The sequence below is a fragment of the Salvelinus fontinalis genome, chromosome 9 (assembly GCF_029448725.1).
Source record: "Salvelinus fontinalis isolate EN_2023a chromosome 9, ASM2944872v1, whole genome shotgun sequence".
NCBI lineage: Eukaryota > Metazoa > Chordata > Actinopteri > Salmoniformes > Salmonidae > Salvelinus > Salvelinus fontinalis.
Genome location: NC_074673.1, coordinates 48,449,794 through 48,473,884, shown reverse-complemented (window position 1 = coordinate 48,473,884; position 24,091 = coordinate 48,449,794). Strand labels below are relative to the sequence as shown.

The following is a 24,091-nucleotide window of genomic DNA, read 5'->3' as shown; positions in this document are numbered from 1 at the left end:
CCATAATGACAAAGCAAAAACGGCTATTTTCAGGTCTCTCCAGAGATGTTCGATCGGGTTCAAGTCCGGGCTCTGGCTGGGCCACTCGGGGACATGCAGACGGTTGTCCCGAAGCAACTCCTGCATTATCTTGGCTGTGTGCTTAGGGCCGTTGTCCAAATGGAAGGTGCACCTTCACCCCAGTCTGAGGTCCTGAGCGCGCTGGAGCAGGCTTTCATCAAAGATCTCTCCCTCGATCCGGGCTAGTCTCCCAGTCCCTGCCGCTAAAAGAAATCCCCACAACATGATTCTGCCACCACCATGCTTCACCGTAGGGAGGGTGGCAGGTTACTTGCAGACTTGACGCTTGGCATTCAGGCCACAGAGTTCAATCTTGGTTTCATCAAACCAGAGAATCTTGTTTCTCATGGTCTGGTGCCAAACTCCAAGCATGCTGTCATGTGCCTTTTACTGAGGATTGGCTTCAGTCTGTCCACTCTACCATAAAAGGCATGAATGGTGGAGTGCTGCAGAGATTGTTGTCCTTCTGGAAGGTTCTCCCATCTCCACAGAGGAACTCTGGAGCTCTGTCAGAGTGACCATCAGGTTATCGGTCACCTCCCTGACCAAGGCCCTTCTCCCCCGATTGCTCAGTTTGGCTGGGCGGGTCTTGGTGATTTGGCCGAGTCTTGGTGGTTCCAAACTTCTTCCATTTAAGAAAGGGTTATGAGTCTCATAGCAAAGGGTCTGAGTGCTTATGTCAATAAGGTATTTCAGTTTTTTTATTTGTCATGAATTTGCAAACATTTCCAAAAAACAGTTTATGCTTTGTCATGATGGGGTATTGTGTGTCGATTTATGAGAATGCACTGTATATTTCCATAACAGGTTATAGGGAGTGGTGACGCACCCGACTTCAATGGCAGCATGGGGGAGGATCTCGCCGTCACAGTTCCAGCTGCTGTAGGTAGGGCTGCAGCTGCAGGCCGGGTGGTCTCGGCAGATCTGGCTGAAGAGCCTCTTGCCATTCTCCCTCAGGTCCAACTCGGAGTCACTCTGGCAGTAGCGCGGCGTGAAGCGGAAGCGCCGCACACGGTGCACTTCCACAAAGGTCATGTCAAACTGAAGGGAAAAGAGCCAGAAGTGAGAAAATCAACTCCCTGAAACAGGGAATTGAATAGTTAACACATCTCATGCAAACACTCCTATGGACCCGGGTTGGAGTAGCCATAAAAAACATGACATCATTGCAGTAGCCCCACCCAGTGTGGTTACCTGGTCGTATTTGCTGGTGTGGCGTAGCAGGTGGCGCAGGAAGTTGAATCGGGAGCACTTGCGTACGAGGATGAGGTCGGTGGTGCCGTCAGCGAGGTGGGCAGCGGGGGACAGGCCCTTGGGGCTTCGGGGACAGGCACAGCTCATACTGGCCGCGTTGATGGCCAGGAACTTCCCTCTGATCACCCGCCACCCCCCTTTGTATTCTGGGATAGAGCAGAAATAGAGGTTGGTGCTTTTGAAGTACATGCATAGTGTAGGTTTTTTGTAGAGACCCATGGTGTGTGGGCTTGAGGTCATATGGGTGTTCAGGCAGAAATACTTACCACTGTCTGAAACATCTAGATCAGTCTCGCAAATCTCTGGGGCATCCTCGGAATACAGCTGTCCGTTGTGTTGGCATATGAAGCACCTGGAACTCAGTGATGGAGTGAGGACAGGGGAGAATGAAGCTAGCCAAATCTAGATGATATTTACATAGACAAACATGTGGGTATAATACTAAACTACACAATTGGTTGTGGATATTATTGGACAGGTTGCATTTGTACAGTAGTACTTACCCAGCTCTACACCTGGTCTTGTCTCGTGGAGTTCCCAATATGTCAGTTGCTGGTAGAAAAGACACAGTCCCTTCATAGTAGTGATGTGTGAGAAACGTCTTAAAACCTGCACAAACATTAGCATACAATATCATTAGCAACCAATGGCAACAGTCTAACGCAACAGTATTACAATTTTCCAGCAGTATTAGATGTTTCCTAAGTGTTAAAGCTACTCTTCTGACCTACCTGAAAAGTCGTATCTGGCTGGTCCCATCCATCGTTTCCTTTCGCTGTCTGCCAGCACGTCGCCATAGAAACCGTACCCAAGCAGGGACACAGAGTACCTCAGGAATGTGTTGTTGTGATGGACCGAGCACACGTCCATTGGCTGGGCATCTCCTGTGAAGAGACCACCCCCCCCCCAATTCTAGTATGAGTAATCCTCCACAGGTGTGACGGATTTGTGTACTTTTACTATAAAACATACACACTGGTGGAAGGAGTTATAGGAGGACCAGCTTATTGTAATGGCTGGAATGGAATAAATGGAACAAAGGCAAACATATGGTTTCCATATTGTAAATGAGCCTGTCCTCCAATAGCTCCTCCCAACAGCCTCTAAAACACCAGAACAACGCACCCACATGCACTCAAACTCACATACATGCCTACACCCGCTCATACGCCTACACACACCTCCAGCAGTTTCCTCTCATCTCAAATGAGAATAAGTAGGTCACCTGCTGTGACTTGTTGGTCAGCTGAGTGTGTGGCGGGGTTAGCATAGAAGTAACAAATGTGACAAACATTTCTATGCACAATAGAGTCCTGGGGAATTACCTGGAACGGTGATAAAAGGTGGCTTATGCTACTTATCGGTGCAGTGTAAGCATTTTAGTTACACTTCCTTTTAAAGGGCTTATAATGGGAAGTCCTGCCAATATTTCAATATGGATAACTGCACTCACCCACTATGATGTGTAAGGCCGAGGTCACAGGGTCGTTGATGCCTACAGTTGCATAGCAGATGCAGTCCGTTGAACCTGGATAACACACACAAACAACGGTACCTTATGTTCCTGACTACACAGAAACAAATACTCTGCCGTGTGTGAGCATGCAAGACAGAACAGTGGAACGTGGAAATCAGCACACAGATAAGATACTGTAGTGTACATGAAATGGAACTCATCGTTGACGTATTAGTTTGTAAACGGACACAGTCAGTTCATAAACCGTGACATGATAAGATGGGACATCTTGTCAACATCAGCTATTGATAGCTTATGACGTAATCATTGCCAGGGCCGGTCCTGGCCGTTCTGCTGCCCTAGATGAGACAAAAATAATTGCTGCCCCTGAAAGAATAGTCATAGTAAGCAAAATTACGTTAAAAATATGTCTAAAATACGTATTCTTCCAGACGTGGAAGGTAAGTTCAATTTCGATTCTGTGAATGAAAAGGTGAAAATAGGTATTTTCCGGGCATTGAAAATACATATTTTACAGACAATGAAATCAGGATAATTTTCAGTTCTGAATGAAAGTTGAAAATATGTAATTTATAGACGTCTATGTTTAGGCCAAAATCTGAACCAAAAATCAACGCCTATGGACGTGGAAATCAAGGCCGGTCGGGACTGAACAACAACAAAAGGTGTCAGTGTCGTTCTGTGCTTACTGAGGTATAGCCTACAACAGGGATGGGCAACTACAGTCCTCGGGGGCCGGAGTGGTGTCACTTTTTGCCCATCCCTAGTCAACGCAGCTGATGAAACTAATTGCATTCTAAACTGAAGATTATGATTCGTTGATTATTGGTGTCAGTTGTGTTACCCGGGGCAAAAGCATGACACAATCAGACCCCAGAGGATTTGTTGCCTATCCCTGGCCTAGTGTCGCTTGAAATAAAATGTATGTGGTAGGCTTACAGTTTGTAAAACACCAAAAGAAATGGAAGGCCGGACCAACAACAAAAAAAAGACGTCGGCGTCAGTTAGTGCTTATTGGGGCGTTGTTTACCATGTCAGCCCACAATGGAACGTCCATCCATGTGGTAAGCCCCTTTTATCTCCAGCCTGTAGGCTACAAAAAAAGCCACGTACATTATCCGCTACATAATTTATGTTAGATCCTTTTTTTGACAGAATTGTGGTGGAGTGCCGCAGCGATCCATCTCTCCAACAGCACCCAGGAGAGGCTAGCTGCGAAAGGACAAGATAAATATTTTGCGTCCTTGCCTTTGACAAAGTGGGCACTACTTATCATAGGGCGGCATCAGCACTCACCTAAAAAGCAAACATGCCACTGGTTGAGAGAAATGGTCATTTTTGGCCAAAATTATGAGAGGTTTTATGTGTTGTTGTAGGTGCGTCAGTTTGGCTCAGAAAATGCTGCCCTTGTCAATCTGCCACCATAGGCAGCCGTCTATTGCTGCCTAATGAGCGGGGCGGCCCATTGCTGTGTCAAAATAGTGGTGAGTGTGTATGCTCTAACCTGCGGGTATAATGCCGATGCGCAGAGTACAGGGTACCAGCTTCTCCTCCGGGCTGTTCTGGTCCACGCCGTTGTCCCTCTGGATCCGGGAGACCAGGCCGTGAACCATTTCACTGAACATGCCGTCCCCGCCCACACACACCACTCTGCATAGAGGTCAAAAGTCAGGTAGCACACAGAGGTCAAAACAACAGCACTAATGTTTTTGTTTGCTGTTTGAGAGGAAGAATATACTGGGCCTGGGGTGGTTTTTAGTTCAACTCTGAATATGACTGACGTTTGGGCTGAAAACCAGAATACAAAGAGGGGCTTCCCAAACAGACTTTTGATTACTATAGCGACAAGGACATTGAGAACCCCGCAAACCGGGAACATCTAGTTAGGGTTTTATTTAACATTAGGATGACAACATCCCAAAAGCATTCAACTAATGTTTTAGTTTATTTCAGAAAATGTTAAAAAAATGTTATATTTGCACAACATATGTAAAATCACCACAGAACGTTCCCTTAATGTTCTTATTAGGTTTCCAGGTAACGTAATAACAAAAGGTTTCCTGGGAAAGATCTTGCAACATCAGCCAAATATTTTTATACAAACATTGTATAATCAGCATCACAACTGGACAGTTTTTGTGTTATTAGAACCTTTGGGGGAAACTTAATGAATGTTCTGGGAACATTCACAGAACCAATTTTGGTTAACTGGGAAATGTCTCCATCCATGACTCACCCATCATATTGTTTCAACTCAGCCTCTGTCCTCAGGTGGTCCCTGGCATGATTGGCATGCTCTGTAACTATGACAACCAACGACAAGGAAGGCGTTAGACATCTCAGCATGCTTTACATTTTTCTTTCAAGTGCTTCCTGTAGATGGGATACACTTGAAAAGTTATGATTTTAAATCAATACATTGAACAGGTTTACAATCGACTAGACGATATCGCTTGACGGTTTCATAATTTGTACTTTGGGAGTAATCCTTCACTAGCTTGGAGCAATAGATTGAATAAGCATTTTCCATAAAGAATTCTAGCCCCAAGCAGCCATTTACCTTCTCTAACCATTATAACAATGTGTAGCTAAAGGAATAGTTTGTTTTCATGATTTCGTACCCATTTTAGATTTATATTTTAAAGAATGCTCAACTATTAATATCTTGATATCAACCCAAGCTTCTATATTGTTGAAAATACAATTGGTCATAATTTGTGACTATGAAATGACGATGTCCACAGTGGTTCTCCAGTCTGAGAAGTAAAACGAATGTAAAGTAATCCAGTATTCATCGACCATCATGCTATCCATTAAGGAACTTGGGTGATGGATGGCGCCGGTAAATTATGTCACAATCCTGTGCGGCCTGAGAGAGCTTGTGCCCATTTGCCTACAGTGAGAAATGTGACTTGGGCCCATAAAGACTCATCTTTTATTAAAGCATGTTTAATGTTGTTGACAGGAACTCACCAATCACGTGCGTGGAGATGGAGGCAAGGGTGAAGAGAGGGGCGACTTTCTGCTCGTAAATACGCTCGCCTTGCTGCTTGCCCCCATAGGGGTTGATGTACACCAGCAAATGCTTGGGTCTGCTGGCTGAAAAAAGTCAAGTGAAAGATGTTACTGGTTTTTCTGGAGAGAAGGGCATAACAGTACCGACTGAGGCCCATACTCATTTCTGAGTTAGCCTTGCAACTAGACTTCACAAATCATATTCAGTGACTAACAGTGTACACTGAATAGAGAGTCAGTAATACTCAGCCATACTCAGTGCTGTGAGCTGCTCTCTGATGGTCTGGACCCACTGCTGACACAGCGCCCCCTCTAGACAGTGAAAGGTGACGTCACTACACCGCCAGCGGTGCTGCCTCGCTCTCTCCACATAGGACACTGTGGCAGGGGGACACAAAGGCAGCGACGGGAGAGAGGCTTAACAGAACATAGATTTACTTTGCAGTATCATCTACCATATTGAGTCCAATATCTGTAGATTGCTCAAGATCGTCAACATTCTTACCTGTGAATGCGTATGGATAGGCCTCAGCCGATTTCTGAGGCATTTTCTGCCACCTGCCGTCATCTTTCGTCCCGCTGTCCACATCGAGCTCCCTGACTGCTAGGATCTCAGACACTGACACACCGTGACTGGTACCTGTTAAACACACACCAAATCAATCCGTCACAATGTGGTAGGAACCAGTGATATACCCTTTATAAATTAAATTCTTAGAGAAAGGGAAAAGCACACGCAGACAGATAACTGTGTGCTAGGATAATCTATTTTCAAACCTTTTTTTTTTACCATCCCAGCCAAACAAACTGGTCAGGCTGCATCAATTACAGCTTGGATAGCTTTATTCTAATAAAGTTGAATGGGTTGAAATGGGAGCTTTAATGGACTAATTAACAGTTTGATTTCAGCATTAGGGTGGAGCTAGTGTTGGGCTGAGAAGGCAGGGAGTGGAAGAGCCATTAGTCTTGTATGTCTGACGACCATCATAGAAAATGCTTTTGATGGATAATAACACAGCAGGTGAGATTATTTGAAGGCAGATGAGATCTTTCACTATAGTCCAAACAATACCATAGTTAGCACAATGCCGACATTAATGGTGCCTCTTATTACCAGCCTATGGCCCTTTCCTGCAGTCATCATCATTATCATGATCCGAGTCTGCATTCATTTGACTTTGTGCCCACTGCCCAGCTCAGTTCTATAACAGCTCTATAGGAAATCAGAAACATTAATGACCTCTGAGTGACTTCTATGTTCATCATTCATTAATGCACTCCATAAAATGGCCTGTTGTGGCACAACAGAGGCCATAAGAGTTGCATTATAATAAAAATACAGTTCATTTATGCCTGCATACCCCAACCCAACTAGCTGAAATCGAATGCAGTTTGTGTGCTGAATGAAGTCACTTTTCAGCTATCACGACCTGTTTATGGTTAATGATTACCTCAGAGAGACTCGGTTGATGGTGCTAATCCTGACAATGTCTCCCAGGACCTAACTGAGAAACGCAGCACAGAGGGATGGCCAACGATAACAACATGCTCGGAAACAGCCACCAGAAAGCAATTCAAATGGGGAAATCTGGGATTGGTAAATCAACTTTTGGACTTCTTGAAGAATATAATGTATAAATGACTAATGAGCTTTAGTTCAACTTTTTTGCAACTTTTTGTAAGCAATATAATTGTAAACAAACTGTATAGCTTCAAAACATGGTTTAAACTATACTTTTGATCTCATGGATGGTCAGTCTTTGCATCCATATCTCCAGCCCCATCCCTCAGCTGTTTTCCAAAACAGTGTTAATGAAAATGAAACAACGGGAACCATTTCTGTCTGGGCCTAGACACACAGCAGTGTACGTATGAATCACTGGGATGATGCCCATTCAATTACATAACCTACCCACTGAGGGTGCAAAAGCCTCGGTGAAATCTCACACTGTTGCACAATGAGATGAAAATGCTACACAATAGCAGGAGGCAAGAGCAATACAAAAGTGGAATGACATGGTAAATATCAGTTTATATTAGCACAAGAGCGACAGAGCTTTATAAGTATAAAGGATAATTCCCTCTAAAATTGAACTGCTGTGGTTCACGGGCCGTGAGGGTGCCAGTAACGTAACGCCGGAGAGACACTAAGTATCACATTGGTCACGTTGCAATGCACAGCCTATTCACATTTAATGATGAAGCAAAGTGGCAACAGGACACAGGAGTGTCATTGTTCTGTTTGCTACAGGTTGTTAACAACAGATGGCTCTCCTACCCCGGTGGAGGTACGGAGAGCCCAAATGAAAACCATACATCAACTGTGATGACTCAGCAAATTGTAGGTGTTAAACACACACGATGGAAAGCACCTGATCATTTTTAAGTCATGAGCATTAAAACACGTAGATTTTACACCCCCCAGATCCAATGTCTCCAAGTTGAAGGGGTGCCATCCCTTTTACAAAACAGGTCAGGTCAAACCAATTAGGTCAGAACATTTTATGTCCACAAGGTTCCCCCTTTTTCAAACAAACGTGTTGCAGAGACCGTGGTTCATCACGCCACTTTTCTTTAGATATTGTACCAACACATCTCGCTAGGACTTCCTTGACCACATGTTTTGTACATACTTATCAAGGTTGCAAACGTACTGAGGCATTTATGATGTGAGTGTGTGATTCCCTGTGGGAACACCATTGTTGGCTGAGGACAAGAAATAACAGCACACTCCACTACAGCTAGGACCACTAGTCACCACTACACAAGCAGCTAACTGTATTTGATGTAGGCCTACATAGGCTAAATAGTATGTAAGGGACCTTTTTGCAATGACTTTGAAGTCCTACTCGTCAAGCTGAACTTCAAAATCCAGCCTGATTCAGGAGACCTCTAATAATAGCAAATGGTTTCAATTTAATCTCGCCAACTTTTCTGTCTTCTAAATCTGATCTGATCTAGAGGAACCCCATCAAATACAGCTGGCAAAAGCACTTCAAACTACTCACTCTAGCGAACACGTCACCCAATTCTTTGACCACATTGTGGTAAGTGCTCCTACCTGACTCTCCTTTGTCTCTGCACAGAAACTTAGGAAAACAGAAACCTGGAAGGGGAACAGTGGAGTTATTGTGGTTGGTTGCATCAAGATGAGCAAACGCTTGATATTTACATTTTCCACCCTGGAATATGGATTTTTGCTAAAAAATTTTGCTAAATAAAACTTTAAGAATATTCTGCATTAGCTTGCTTTACAATTTAGCCAGGGGAGTTCAAAGTTAAGAAAGCGTTTTTCCCTCAGTAAACCACAACAATGGCACCACAATGAATTCATTGGAGGCCAAGATGCAGCAGATTTTGTTACTGAAGTCAGTAGTGTGTTCGAGGGAAGGAGCCAGCATTTGATTAAGCAATCCTACTCCAAGATAAGGTCGTATGTCATTCGATCCCTTTCAGCTAGAGAATGTCAAAAAATATTCTTATGAGAAATGCATTTACCCTTTAGGCCTTTTGTGAAAAAAAGTTATTTTTCCTCAAAGACTTCATTCCCCTTCATCTGGAAAGATGATCATTTCAATAACGCTCCTTGTGATTGCTCATTTTCAGGCGTGATGTCCTTGAAACATCCAGATATCTGAATTGAATGCTCTTTTTACAGCTCCTGAAATGAATAGGCTCGACTCCAAAGCCCATCCATTCTGAAATAAAAGGAGAGACCTTTGACAGCCTCAAGGCATAAGATGGCAGATAGAAGGCATCCAAAGAACTAACACGATACAGGGAGGCTATTAGTCGATCTCTACACAGATCTCTTGCCTCCAGAAAGCATTTACACATCCATTGACTTTTTCCACATTGTTGTGTTACAAGCTGAATTTAAAATGGATTCCATTGAGATTGTGCCTAGGCCAGTGACACACAATACTCCATAATGTCAAAGTGGAATTATGTTTATACATTTTTACAAATGAACTAAAAATGAAAAACTGAAATGTCTTCAGTCAATAAGTATTTATGGCAAGCCCAATAAATAAGTTCAGGAGTAGAAATGTGCTTAATAAGTTGCAGGCACTCACTCTGTGTGCAATAAGTGTTTAACATTTTAATGATTAACTCATCTCTGTACCCCACACATACAGATAATTGTAAGTCGAGCAGATTCAACCACAAAGACAAGGAAGGTTTTGCAATGCCGCACAAAGAAGGGAACCCATTGGTAGATCGTTAAAAAAAGCAGACATTGAATATCCCTTTGAGCATGGTGAAGTTATTAATTACACTTTGGATGGTGTATCAATACACCCAGTCACTACAAAGATACAGGCAGGCTTCCTAACTCAGTTGCCAGAGAGGAAGGAAACCGCTCAGGGATTTCCCCATGAAGCCAATGGTGACGTTTAAACAGTTACAGAGTTTAATGGCTGTGATAGGAGAACACTGAGGATGGATCAACAACATTATAGTTACTCCACAATACTAACCTAAATGACAGAGTGAAAAGAAGGAAGCCTGCACAGAATAAACATATTCCAAAACACACATCCTGTTTGCAATATGGCACTAAAGTAAAACTGCAAAAAAAATGTGGCAAAGACATTAACTATGTCCTAAATAAAAAGTGTTATGTTTGGGGCAAAACCAACAACACACCACTGAGTACAACTCCTTCATATTTTCAAGCATGGTGGTGGTTGCATCATGTTATGGCTATGCTTGTCATTGGCAAGGATTAGGGAGGTTTTCTTGGATAAAAATAAACAAAATAAAGCTAAGCACAGCCAGTATCCTAGTGGAAAACCTGGTTAAGTCTGCTTTCCAACAGACACTGGAAGACAAATTCACCTTTCAGCAAGACAATAACATAAAATACTAGGCCAAATATATTTACTTACCAAGACGACATTGAAAGTTAATGAGTGGCCCAGTTTTGACTTGACTTCAAAAATGTGGCAAGACTTAAAATGGCTGTCTAGCAATGATCAACAACTAACTTGACAGAGCTTAAACATTTTGATAAACAATAATATGCAAATATTATACAATCTAGATGTGCAAAGCTCTTAATAAGATACTTACCCAGAAAGAGTCACAGCTGTAATCGATGCCAAAGGTGATTTTAACATGTACTGACTCAAGGGTGTGAGTACTTATGGAAATGAGACATTTCTGTTTACATTGTCAATACATTTGTAACAATTTCTAAAAACATGTTTTCACCATGTCATTATGGGCTATTCAGAGTAGATGGGTGAGACAAAATAAATATGCAATAAATGTTGAATTTAGGCTTTAACAGCTAAATGTGGAATAAGTCAAGGGGTATGAATACTTTCTGAAGGCACTGTATATCGTCCACATAAGAAGCCATTACATAAGTATTACAGGATAAAGTGTGTAACTATGATAACTTACAGCTATTTCTTTAACAGATAAGATGGCACCAAAGAGGCTGGCTGACGTTTTACATGCACCTAACCAATTGTGCTATTTTGTTATTTTTTTTGCATTGTTTGTATCTTATTTTTTTTTAAACTTATTTTGTAAATAGAACTTCTGGACACTTCAACTATGACAGACAAAATGAGAGAAAAAAAATCCAGAAAATCACATTGTAGGATTTTTAATGAATTTATTTGCAAATTATGGTGGAATATATATATATATATATATATATATATATATATATATATATATATATATATATATAAGTATTGAGAAACTTTTGTTATTGACCAAATACTTATTTTCCGCCATAATTTGCAAATAAATGCATTACAAATCCTACAATGTGATTTTCTGGATTTTTTTTTCTCATTTTGTCTGTCATAGTTGAAGTGTACCTATGATGAAAATTACAGGCCTCTCTCATCTTTTTAAGTGGGAGAACTTGCACAATTGGTGGCTGACTAAATACTTTTTTGCCCCACTGTATTTACCACCACAAAACAAAGCTGGCACTAAGACCACTCTCAACCAACTCTAAGGCCAAAAGTAAACAAAAAATGCTCTCCCAGAAGCGGCACTCCTAGTGGCCAAGGACTTTAATTTGTTTGCCTGCATATCATTTTTTTTTTACCAGCATGTCACATGTGCAACCAGAGGAAACCACCTTTTGGCAAATCTGACCATAATTCTATCCTCCGGATTCCTGCTTACAAGCAAAAACCTCTGTCAGGTTGGATGACAATGCAGAAGTGGCTTTGGTACAAGTCTCTGAATGTCCTTGAGTGGCCCAGCCAGAGACCTGAAAAAAGCTGTGAAGCGACACTCCCCCTCCAACCTGACCAAGCTTGAGTGGATCTGCAGAGAAGAATAGGAGAAACTCCCCAAATATAGGTGTGCCAAGCTTGTAGTGTCATAGCCAAGAAGCCTCGAGGCTGTAATCGCTGCCAAAGGTGCTTCAACAATGTACAGAGAAATGGGTCTAAATACTTATGTAAATAAAAAAAATAACAAAAATAGCAAAATAATGATAAACTGTTTTTTTTTATTTGCCTTTATGGGGTATTGTGTGTAGGTTGATGAAGGAAAAAACTATTTAATACATTTTAGAATAAGGCTGTAACGTAGCAAAATTTGGTGAAAAGTAAAGGGATCTGAATACTTTCCGAAAGCACTGTACAGTGTACCAGCCAAATTGTATGGAGCTGCTCTGGAAAGTCACAGTTTTCCCATGCCATTTAAAAACACTAGCCAGATCATTCCTATGTGTACAACTGTACTGGTTTGGCTACCAACAACCACAGAAAGTGGTCGACCGATTAATTAGGGACGATTTCAAGTTTTCATAACAATCAGTAATTTGCCTTTTTGGACGCAGATTATGGCCGAATATATTGCAATCCATGAGGAAACTGCGTGGCAGGCTGACCACCTGTTATGCAAGTGCAGCCTCAAAAGGACCTTGTGGCTGCAATGAGCCAAGGTAAGTTGTTAGCTAGCCTTAAACTTATCTTACAAAAAAAACAATCAATCTTCACATATTCATAACTTAACTACACGTGGTTGATGATATTACTAGGTTAACTAGCCTGTCCTGCGTTGCATATAATCAATGTGGTGCCTGTTAATTTATCATCGAATCACATCCTACTTCGCAAAACGGGTGATGATTTAACAAAAGTGCAGTCGCAAAAAAAATAAAACATTCGTTGCACAAATGTACCTAACCATAAACATCAATGCCTTTCTTAAAATCAATACACAGAAGTATATATTTTCAAACCTGCATATTTGGTTAAAATAAATGCATGTTAGCAGGCAATATTAACTAGGGAAATTGTGTCACTTCTCTTGCGTCTGTGCAAGCAGAGTCAGGGTATATGCAATAGTTTGGGCCGCCTGGCTCGTTGCGAACTGTGTTTCTTCCTAACAAAGACCGTTATTAATTTACCAGAATAATACATCATTATGACATAACATTGAAGGTTGTGCAATGTAACAGAAATATTTAGACTTAGGGTTGCCAACCGTTCAACAAAATACGGAATGGTTCCGTATTTCACTGAAAGAATAACGCTTTGTTTTCTAAATGATAGTTTCCGGATTTGACCATATCAATTACCAAAGGCTCGTATTTCTGTGTGTTTATTATAATTAAGTCTATGATTTGATATATCAGTCTGACTGAGTGGTGGTAGGCTCGTAAGCATTCATTAAAACAGCACTTTACTGCGTTTGCGAGCAGCTCTTAGCAATGCTTGATGCTCAGCGCTGTTTATGACTTCAAGCCTATCAACTCCCAAGATTAGGCTGGCAATAGTAAAGGGCCTATTAGAACATCCAATAGTCAAAGGTATATGAAATACAAATGGCATAGAGAGAAATAGTTGATAATTCCTATAATAACTACAACCTAAAACTTCTTAACCGGGAATATTGAAGAACTGGGAATATTGAACCACCAGGTTTCATATGTTCTCATGTTCTGAGCAAGGAACTTAAACATTAGCATTTTTTACATGGCACATTTTGCACTTCCGCTTTCTTCTCCAACACTGTGTTTTTGCATTATTTAAACCAAACATGTTTCATTATTTATTTGAGATTAAATAGATTTGAGTTATGTATTATATTAAAATAGTGTTGTAATTGAGTATTCAGTATTGTTGTAATTGTCATTATTACAAATATATATATTTTAAAAATAAAAATATATTTCAAAAACATTTTTTTAATAAAAAATAATTTAAACATTAAAAAAAAAAAAAAAAAAAAAAAAATTGTCCGATTAAATCGGTATCAGCTTTTTTTGGTCCTCCAATAAATCGGTATCGGCGTTGAAAAATCATAATCGGTTGACCTCTAATTCAAACCCTTGGTAGGTCATATGCATGCCATGCAGGACTTCTCAGCTCTGACTTAGAGTGTTCACTTTTCATCATTATACTAATATGGATGGGCTCCCATTTTTACATTGGACTGTTTTTGAACATTACAACATCTGATGGAAATATGTGCCAGGAACTACATTGTGAAAGTAACATGCTAGGCCTTCCTCCATCTCTTGACAGAGAAAGTGTTGGGAATGTTTGCTTTTGTTAAGGGTCCAATGTTAGAAAGAATGTGGCGAGTAGGCCTACTAAAGGGCATGCTGTCTACTTCAGAATTAGGCTGCAGACAAGAGTGCAACTCAATATGTGATAACGATCGGATTAACTGCAAAGGTGATACTGTTCGTGCTACTGAGGGGTTATTCAAGGGCATTAATAAAATGGTAAAGGATGCTGCTGGTCAATTCCACTTTAAAATGTATGCCAAACAAAAAACATTGATTTTCAAATATTTCTCCTTTGCATATTTGGGTATTATTCTACACACTGGCTATTATTTTCATCCGCTGCCAAACAAGACCACATTTGTTTGGTCAGGACCAAATCTGAACCAATCACAGAAGTATATGTTTCACATCAAAGTACAGCTCAGTAGAGTACATTACAGTAGAGTTTAGTACGGTACAGTTAGGTCTGGCTAATATGGCCTAAAAATCATATCTCCATTTTTATCAAACCTATGGGCGATTCACGATATATCTACATTTAAAAAAAATGTTCTCTAAATAAGTGTTGTTGTACAATTAAAAGGTCAAATACACTGCAATACAAACAGTCAGCAAAAATCAAATGAATTTAGGGCTTGTGAAGTTATACCTAGGCTAAATTTAAGCCTTCACCAACCATAAGACCCACTAATAATTTAATGATTTTATCAAAATAGTTTAGTCAGCTTTTTTTGTTGCAATAATCACTGATCTGGCTTTGAAGTCTATGAAAATTCCCTTTTTTGTTAAACATTTAACTAGAACCATGCATAATGCACATTCACAAATAATGACTGACTTCTTGTAGCAGGCGTTAGGCTATAGAAAAATAACACAGGTTTCATCAACAATCGCTCAAGCCCAGTGCTTGTGATTGGCCAGCTAATCTTTATATTTCAAGTTTAGCCAACTTGAATCTATTTACTAGCTAACAAGGTTGAACAGATGAATTGTTATGAGCACACCCTTCTGTCGGTCTCCAACTGTTTGAAAAGCATGTTAGCCTGTCCACTTTGTTCATATGTTTGATGGATTCTATTAAAATGAAACACATTTTTTTAATGTGTCGGGGGGCTAGGGTCAGTTGGTTATACCTGGAGTACTTCTCCTGTCTTATCCAGTGTCCTGTGTGAATTTAAGTATGCTCTCTCTAATTCTCTCGTTCTCTCTTTCTCTCTGAGAACCTGAGCCCTAGGACCATACGTCAGGACTACCGGGCATGCTGACACCTTGCTGTCCCCAGTCCGCCCGGCCTTGCTGCTATTCCAGTTTCAACTGTTTCTGCCTGCGGTTACGAAACCCCTACCTGTCCCAGACCTGCTGTTTTCAACTCTTAATGATCGGCTATGAAAAGCCAACTGAGATTTATTCCTGATTATTATTTGACCATGCTTGTCATTTATGAACATTTTGAAAATCTTGGCTCTCTCTAATTTTCTCCTTCTCTCTTTCTCTCGGAGGACCTGAGCCCTAGGACCATACGTCGGGACTACCGGCCGTGGTGACTCCTTGCTGCCCCCAGTCCGCCTGGCCTTGCTGCTATTCCAGTTTCAACTCTTCTGCCTGCGGTTATGGAACCCCTACCTGTCCCAGACCTGCTGTTTTCAACTCTTAATGATCGGCTATGAAAAGCCAACTGAGATTTATTCCTGATTATTATTTGACCATGCTTGTCATTTATGAACATTTTGAAAATCTTGGCTCTCTCTAATTTTCTCCTTCTCTCTTTCTTTCTCTCGGAGGACCTGGGCCCTAGGACCATGCGTCGGGACTGCCGCCCGTGGTGACTCCTTGCTGTCCCCAGTCCGCCTGGCCTTGCTGCTATTCCAGTTTCAGCTGTTCTGCCTGCGGTTATGGAACCGCCACCTGTCCCAGACCTGTTGTTTTTCAACTCTTAATGATCAGCTATGAAAAGCCAACTGAAAATTATTCATGATTATTATTTGACCATGCTTGTCACTTATGAACATTTTTGAACATCTTGGCATAGTTCTGTTATAATCTCCACCCGGCACAGCCAGAAGAGGACTGGCCACCCCTCATAGCCTGGTTCCTCTCTAGGTTTCTTCCTAGGTTTTGGCCTTTCTAGGGAGTTTTTCCTAGCCACCGTGCTTCTACACCTGCATTCTAGCTGTTTGGGGTTTTAGGCTGGGTTTCTGTACAGCACTTCGAGATATTATCTGATGTACGAAGGGCTATATAAAATAAAATTGATTGAAAATTGATTGAAACATGTTTCAAGTTAAACTGTACAGTCGTGGCCAAAAGTTCTGAGAACGACACAAATATTACATTTTCACAAAGTCTGCATGATGGCAATTTGCATATACTCCAGAGTGTTATGAAGAGTGATCAGATTAATTGTAAAGTCCCTCTTCGCCATGCAAATGAACTGAATCCCCCAAAAACATTTCCACTGCATTTCAGCCCTGCCACAGAAGGACCAGCTGACATCATGTCAGTGATTCTCTCGTTAACACAGGTGTGAGTGTTGACGAGGACAAGGCTGGAGATCACTCTGTCATGCTGATTGAGTTTGAATAACAGACTGGAAGCTTCAAAAGGAGGGTGGTGCTTGGAATCATTGTTCTTCCTCTGTCATCCATGGTTACATGCAAGAAAACACGTGCCATCATCATTGCTTTGCACAAAAAGGGCTTCACAGGCAAGGATATTGCTGCCAGTAAGATTGCACCTAAATCAACCATTTATCAGATCATCAAGAACTTCAAGGAGAGTGGTTCAATTGTTGTGAAGAAGGCTTCAGGGCGCCCAAGAAAGGCCAGCAAGCGATAGGACCGTCTCCTAAAGTTGATTCAGCTGCCGGATCGGGGCACCACTAGTACAGAGCTTGCTCAGAAATGGCAGCAGGCAGGTTTTAGTGCACAGTGAGACGAAGACTTTTGGAGGATGGCCTGGTGTCAATAAGGGCAGCAAAGAAGCCACTTCTCTCCAGGAAAAACATCAGGGACAGACTGATATTCTGCAAAAGGTACAGGGATTGGACTGCTGAGGACTGCGGTAAAGTCATTTTCTCTGATGAATCCCTTTTCCGATTGTTTGGGGCATCCGGAAAAAAGCTTGTCCGGAGAAGACATGGTGAGCGCTACCATCAGTCCTGTGTCATGCCAACAGTAAAGCATTCTGAGACCATTCATGTGTGGGGTTGCTTCTCAGCCAAGGGAGTGGTCTCACTCACAATTTTGCCTAAGAACACAGCCATGAATAAAGAACGGTACCAACAGATCCTCAGAGAGCAACTTCCCCCAACCATCCAGGAACAGTTTGGTGATGAACAATGCCTTTTCCAGCATGATGGAGCACCTTGCCATAAGGCAAAAATGATAACTAAGTGGCTCGGGGAACAAAACATCTATATTTTGGGTCCATGGCCAGGAAACTCCCCAGACCTTAATCCCATTGAGAACTTGTGGTCAATCCTCAAGAGACAGGTGGACAAACAAAAACCCACAAATTCTGACAACCTCCAAGCATTGATTATGCAAGAATGGGCTGTCATCAGTCAGGATGTGGCCCAGAAGTTCATTGACAGCATGCCAGGGCGGATTGCAGAGGTCTTGAAAAAGAAGGGTCAACACTGCAATTATGGACTCTTTGCCTCAACTTCATGTAATTGTCAATAAAAGCCTTTGACACTTATGAAATGCTTACAATTATACTTCAGTATTCCATAGTAACATCTGACAAAAATATCTAAAGACACTGAGGTAGCAGACCTTGTGAAAATGAATATTTGTGTCATTCTAAAAAAAATTGGCCATGACTGTACGTTGGGCCTACAGAAATAAATGCCTATAAAAACGTATTTTTCCAACAACAAAAAATGTATTACCGTAATTTCCGGACTATAAGCCGCTACTTTTTTCCCACGCTATGAACCTTGCGCTTTATACAATGACGCGGCTAATTTATGGATTTTTCCCGCGCTTTCACAAATTCATGCCGCCAAAAAACTGAGCACCGTCACATAATGTGAAGTAAATCGAGCGCGCTCAAACTTTCCATCATTCTGATTACGGTAGTCATTTTGTCACCCTCATCATGGCAAAGACACGGAGAAATGCATATGATGCAGCTTTCAATTTGAAGGCGATCGATCTGGCTGTTTGAAAAGGAAATAGAGCTTCTGCACGGGAGCTTGGCCTTAATGAGTCGATGATAAGACGTTGGAAACAGCAGCGTGAGAAACTGACTTAGTGCAAAAAGACAACAAAAGCTTTCAGAGGAAAGAAAAGCAGATGGCCCGAACTAGAAAATGGATTGGATGACGAGTGGGGAGAAATCCTTCACTAAAACGGGCCGCATGCGAAGAGCGACTTATGGTCAAGTCTGCCAGTGGGTCCTGACAGCGTGGAGCTGCTGCGTATTGAAGAGGGCAGCATAAGCTCATCGGGGAATTTGCCTCCGGATGAAAGTGAGGAGAGCACAATGAAAACGATCCAACATCGGATGAAGCAATTCTGAGGCTATTCAACTCCGACACCAAAGGAGATGACTTCAGTGGTTTCAGTGCACAGGAGGAAGATAGTGACCAAGGACTTTCTTGGTAGGCTACTGTTTACTGCTATTTAAAAAAAAAAAAATGTTACAAGCCTGTTTCGTTAAAGCCTATTTATTTTTGTTACAAGACGTGTTTCGTTAAAGCCTATTTATTTTTGTTACAAGCCGTGTTTCGTTTAAAGGCTGTAAAGTTAATTTGTTTCAATGTACCGGTAGGCACCTGCGGCTTATAGACACGTGCGGCTTATTTATGTACAAAATACATTATTTATTTTTTTTTTATTCAGTGGGTGCGGCTTATATTCAGGTGCGCTTAATAGTCCAGCAATTACGGTAAGTCAAGTTAGTTAAGAACAAATTCTTATTTACAATGACGGCATACCAAAAGGCCTCCTGCGGGGATGGGTGCTGGGATTAAAAATATAGGACAAAACACACATCACGACAAGAGACAACACAAAGAGAGTCCTAAGACGGCAACATAGCATGGCAGTAACACATGACAACACAGCATGGTAGCAGCACAACATGGCAGCAGCAGGTTTAGTTTGGCAGCTGGGGTGAAAGAGGAGCAATTACGATAGAGGAAACCATGTCTAGATTTAACCTTAGCCTGCAGCTTTGATATGTGCTGAGAGAAAGACAGTGTACCGTCTAGCAATACTTCCAAGTACTTGTATGAGGTGACTACCTCAAGCTCTAAACCCTCAGAGGTAGTAATCACACCTGTGGGGAGACCTGTTTATCCACTTGTCCACCAGACAAGGAGGTGACTGAATATCTTGTTGTGTTGTTTGATGCAAGAAACCACTTTACAAAATATTCCCATACCATTATTACAGAGAATCAGATAAATTATGCTACCCTCTGCCTACTTACCTTATTCAAGCCTGTCTCAAAATACAACACTGACTCTTTAAGACACAAAAGAAGCCCTTACCTAGAAATGTACACATTTTGTGCTCTTGTAGGAAGCAATCACTCCATTGCTGACCACAAAGTATCCATAACTGGGCTAATAACTCACTAACCAGCAAAGGATATGAGGAAAATGTGCTCATGTGGCTACATGCAGCTCTTGCTTTGATCTCAAAACAAGCGCATCTACTCACAACCACAGCTGTAAACACAATCCAGTTCAACATAAAAGGCACAGATCCATATATGGCAAGTCTGTCTACAACAAAATCTCTTGCATAGTTCATTTTGTTTCGGTATGTTGCACTGAAGGTGGCTAATATTGCATTGATTCGATCACAATTCCCAGAATAAAGGGAAACGTTGATAGTGGTAACAGGCAAAACTTGTTGAGTGAAGTTCAATCTCGTGCTTCTCTCAGTGGGCTGATATTTCTTCTGCACTGCAGTCCCGGGGGCGCAGCTTAGAGGGAACATTGGTCTTGACTGATAAGGGCTGAGGAAATATAAGCGCCTTGTCTGCAAAATTAACAAAACAAGGCTATGCCATTGTACAAGCAAGCGTCACTGTTGAGGTTACCACCTTTTTGAAGATTGTGTTTCACGATAACATAACCAGCTGATAGTACAGTTTTGATAACTTAATCTTAAATGGCACTTGTTTTTTTATTGACTGACTATACACCGAGTGTATAAAACATTAAGAACACCTGCTCCTTCCACAACATACACTGACCAGGTGAAAGTTATGATCCCTTATTGATGTCACCTGTTATATCCACTTCAAATCAGTGATGAAGGGGAGGAGAAACGTCAAAGAAGGGTTTTTAGGCCTTGAGACATTTTGACACCTTGAAGAGTCCATGCCCCGACGAACTGAGGCTGTTCTGAGAACAAAGGAGTGTGCAACTCAATATTAGCAAGGTGTTCTTAATGTTTTATACACTCGGTGTATATGAGGCAATTTAGCAATTAGGATTTGTTATCTGTAATAGCTATGATAAATTAGGCATTTAATGCGCACTGTTGGCATATAGAGAAATGCCCCATTTTTAAAAATACCATTGGGCATCTTACCAGAATGCTAACAAAATTAGCTCAAGTAATAGCGAATTTCCATGAGGCTACTAGCTAAATATGCTAACGAGCGCAAACTAAAATAAACTAATTACAAATACAGGCAATCCAGCTAATAAAGTTATACATGTATAGGTATGGGGCTACCGAATGTCATTTTTGGGGAATTTTGAAATGTAAAAGCGAATGTGAACAAGAGACATTGAACAAAATAGAAATGTTGACGCATGCTTGTCTGACCTGAAGCAGATCTAAAAATGCTTATTTTTGTCATTTCTGCTCGGCATCAGACAAAGTTTGTGCTTCAGTAGCACTTCTCCTTTTGGATGAGAATTCACAAATGGGCATTCCATCAGCAGACAGCTCTCTTGACTGATGTGTTGCTCTTTTTCTACCTTTTTCTCGGTGTAGCCTGCCAGCCTACTTTTCTCCGGTAAAGTTCAAGATTAACTAGCTGGCTACAGTCTTTCTATGATAAGCATTATAAATATGATGGCCATGCATAATTTCTTTGCAAAAAAGACCTTGCAAGGTAATTTACTGTGCCTGCCAGCCAAATAGCATTGCATTTGTCATCTGATGAAAATGAAGCTATTTTCTGTGAAGGAAAACTATATTTGCACATTCCTGATCACTCTATTAAAGCAAACAACACACAGCTGGACTCACCTGCTCCCGCTTTCACCTGTTGTGCTATTTACAAAAAAAAAACTGGTCCGGGTTGGACCAAATCTGAACCAATCATGGACATCTATGTTTTGGCCAAAACAAGGCTGGTCCAGACCAGAAAAAACTAGGGCTGTTAGGGTGACAGCATTACCGCCACATCTGCGGTCACGAGTCATGACGGCAGTCAAATTCCACGTGACCGTTTAGTCACGGTAATTAGGCTTCTCCAAGCTCTGACTCTGCTGATAGTCATTACTAGCCTACCAAACTTGCTAACTGTCTGGTACTCAGCACTCTATTTGTCCCCCTGACATCAATGCAAATGTAATCGAAAATCTAATCAAGCACTTCATAAGAGCCCATGAGCTCATGTTGTGCAAAATTTCTATAGGCTATGTAATTGTGTGAGAAACAGAGTGATGGCTTTTATTAAAAAGAGGATCCCATCAGCTTTCTATAGGCTAAGCCTACTATATTTATTTCTCTACTTTTCTAATATTAAGCACATACCTTATCTTTACAATAGGATTATATAGCCTACCTGGCTGGCATGAAAATGAACCACTGGAAAAGCGTCCTCCATTCGCTATTTAAGTGCATTGATGGCATATATTCTTTTCGCTGCCCCTGTTTCGAGACAGGTGCATGATAATGGTCCATTATAAATCAAAACAAATTTCACACATATACTATTTAGTATATGTAAATACAATATTAAATCATGAATAGTGCAAAGAATTTGTTCTTAACTGACTTGCCTAGTTAAAGAAAGGTTAAATAAATCAAATAAAAATGGGTGACAAGATTAGCCTATCACTTGTGAATGTATTTCGCTATACCTGCAATAACATCTGCATGTGACCAATAAAATGTTGTTTTGATGATATATGATCACTTGTGAATGATGCCCAGCATAAGGCAAGAAACAGAGCATGCTTTTTTGGGGTACTTTTTCAAATTATAGTCGCACACCTCATGTAGCCTGGCCCATATGTTTTGATAAAGTTTATATCACAACTAAAGTGGCCAAAGAACTTCTTAAAATGAAGCACATTGATCCACTTTACCATTGGTGTAGAGCCTAACATACGCAGCGCATGAGTTTCAAGTTTGGGGAAGATGATTTACCATAAAAATGCACCTTTATAATTAAAGCATTACATACATAAATCGCTTTTTTGTGGTCACTTTTGGGAATGGTGTTTTCATACTAATGACATTATCAAGTGCTCGTCAAATTGTGAATGAGAGACTGATGAAGTCTGTACAGCCTGCGCAAAACATCTAAACAACTACAGTGGGGAGAACAAGTATTTGATACACTGCCGATTTTGCAGGTTTTCCTACTTACAAAGCATGTAGAGGTCTGTCATTTTTTATCATAGGTACACTTCAACTGTGAGAGACGGAATCTAAAACAAAAATCCAGAAAATCTTATTGTATGATTTTTAAGTAATTCATTTGCATTTTATTGCATGACATAAGTATTTGATACATCAGAAAAGCAGAACTTAATATTTGGTACAGAAACCTTTGTTTGCAATTACAGATATCATACGTTTCCTGTAGTTCTTGACCAGGTTTGCACACACTGCAGCAGGGATTTTGGCCCACTCCTCCATACAGACCTTCTTCAGAACCTTCAGGTTTCGGGGCTGTCGCTGGGCAATACGGACTTTCAGCTCCCTCCAAATATTGTCTATTGGGTTCAGGTCTGGAGACTGGCTAGGCCACTCCAGGACCTTGAGATGCTTCTTACGGAGCCACTCCTTAGTTGCCCTGGCTGTGTGTTTTGGGTCGTTGTCATGCTGGAAGACCCAGCCACGACCCATCTTCAATGCTCTTACTGAGGGAAGGAGGTTGTTGGCCAAGATCTCACGATACATGGCCCCATCCATCCTCCCCTCAATACGGTGCAGTCGTCCTGTCCCCTTTGCAGAAAGCATCCCCAAACAATGATGTTTCCACCTCCATGCTTCACGGTTGGGATGGTGTTCTTGGGGTTATACTCATCCTTCTTCTTCCTCCAAACACGGCGAGTGGAGTTTAGACCAAAAAGCTCTATTTTTGTCTCATCAGACCACATGACCTTCTCCCATTCCTCCTCTGGATCATCCAGATGGTCATTGAGAAACTTCAGACGGGCCTGGACATGCGCTGGCTTGAGCAGGGGGACCTTGCGTGCGCAGGATTGTAATCCATGACGGCGTAGTGTGTTACTAATGGTTTTCTTTGAGACTGTTGTCCCAGCTCTCTTCAGGTCATTGACCAGGTCCTGCCGTGTAGTTCTGGGCTGATCCCTCACCTTCCTCATGATCATTGATGCCCCACGAGGTGAGATCTTGCATGGAGCCCCTGACCGAGGGAGATTAACCGTCATCTTGAACTTCTTCCATTTTCTAATAATTGCGCCAACAGTTGTTGCCTTCTCACCAAGCTGCTTGCCTATTGTCCTGTAGCCCATCCCAGCATTGTGCAGGTCTACAATTTTAACCCCGATGTCCTTACACAGTTCTCTGGTCTTGGCCATTGTGGAGAGGTTGGAGTCTGTTTGATTGAGT

At 41.5% G+C, this 24,091-nt stretch overlaps 1 protein-coding gene and 1 long non-coding RNA gene across 4 annotated transcripts in view; one reads left to right on the top strand and one right to left on the bottom strand.

Moving 5' to 3' along the window:
* Positions 1–24,091, bottom strand: part of LOC129862728 (ceramide kinase-like) — a 33,430-nt gene that overhangs the window by 6,290 nt on the left and 3,049 nt on the right. For both annotated transcript variants that reach the window (XM_055934642.1, XM_055934643.1), the window contains 11 exons: positions 6,312–6,446; positions 6,062–6,184; positions 5,765–5,890; positions 5,028–5,094; positions 4,296–4,441; positions 2,768–2,842; positions 2,046–2,198; positions 1,818–1,923; positions 1,581–1,666; positions 1,255–1,460; positions 890–1,101 (listed from right to left, as the gene is read on the bottom strand). In XM_055934642.1, the coding sequence (XP_055790617.1) occupies positions 890–1,101; positions 1,255–1,460; positions 1,581–1,666; positions 1,818–1,923; positions 2,046–2,198; positions 2,768–2,842; positions 4,296–4,441; positions 5,028–5,094; positions 5,765–5,890; positions 6,062–6,184; positions 6,312–6,446 (1,435 nt within the window). The remainder of the gene's footprint in view (positions 1–889; positions 1,102–1,254; positions 1,461–1,580; positions 1,667–1,817; positions 1,924–2,045; positions 2,199–2,767; positions 2,843–4,295; positions 4,442–5,027; positions 5,095–5,764; positions 5,891–6,061; positions 6,185–6,311; positions 6,447–24,091) is intronic.
* LOC129862729 (uncharacterized) lies at positions 6,768–22,664 on the top strand. Of its 2 annotated transcripts, XR_008760818.1 has the most exons (4): positions 6,768–7,403; positions 7,564–7,671; positions 12,627–12,731; positions 15,527–22,664. It is a non-coding gene; the product is annotated as an uncharacterized LOC129862729 (long non-coding RNA). The 2 variants fall into 2 exon arrangements; XR_008760817.1 differs by lacking the exon at positions 7,564–7,671 and having other exon boundaries at positions 7,025–7,403.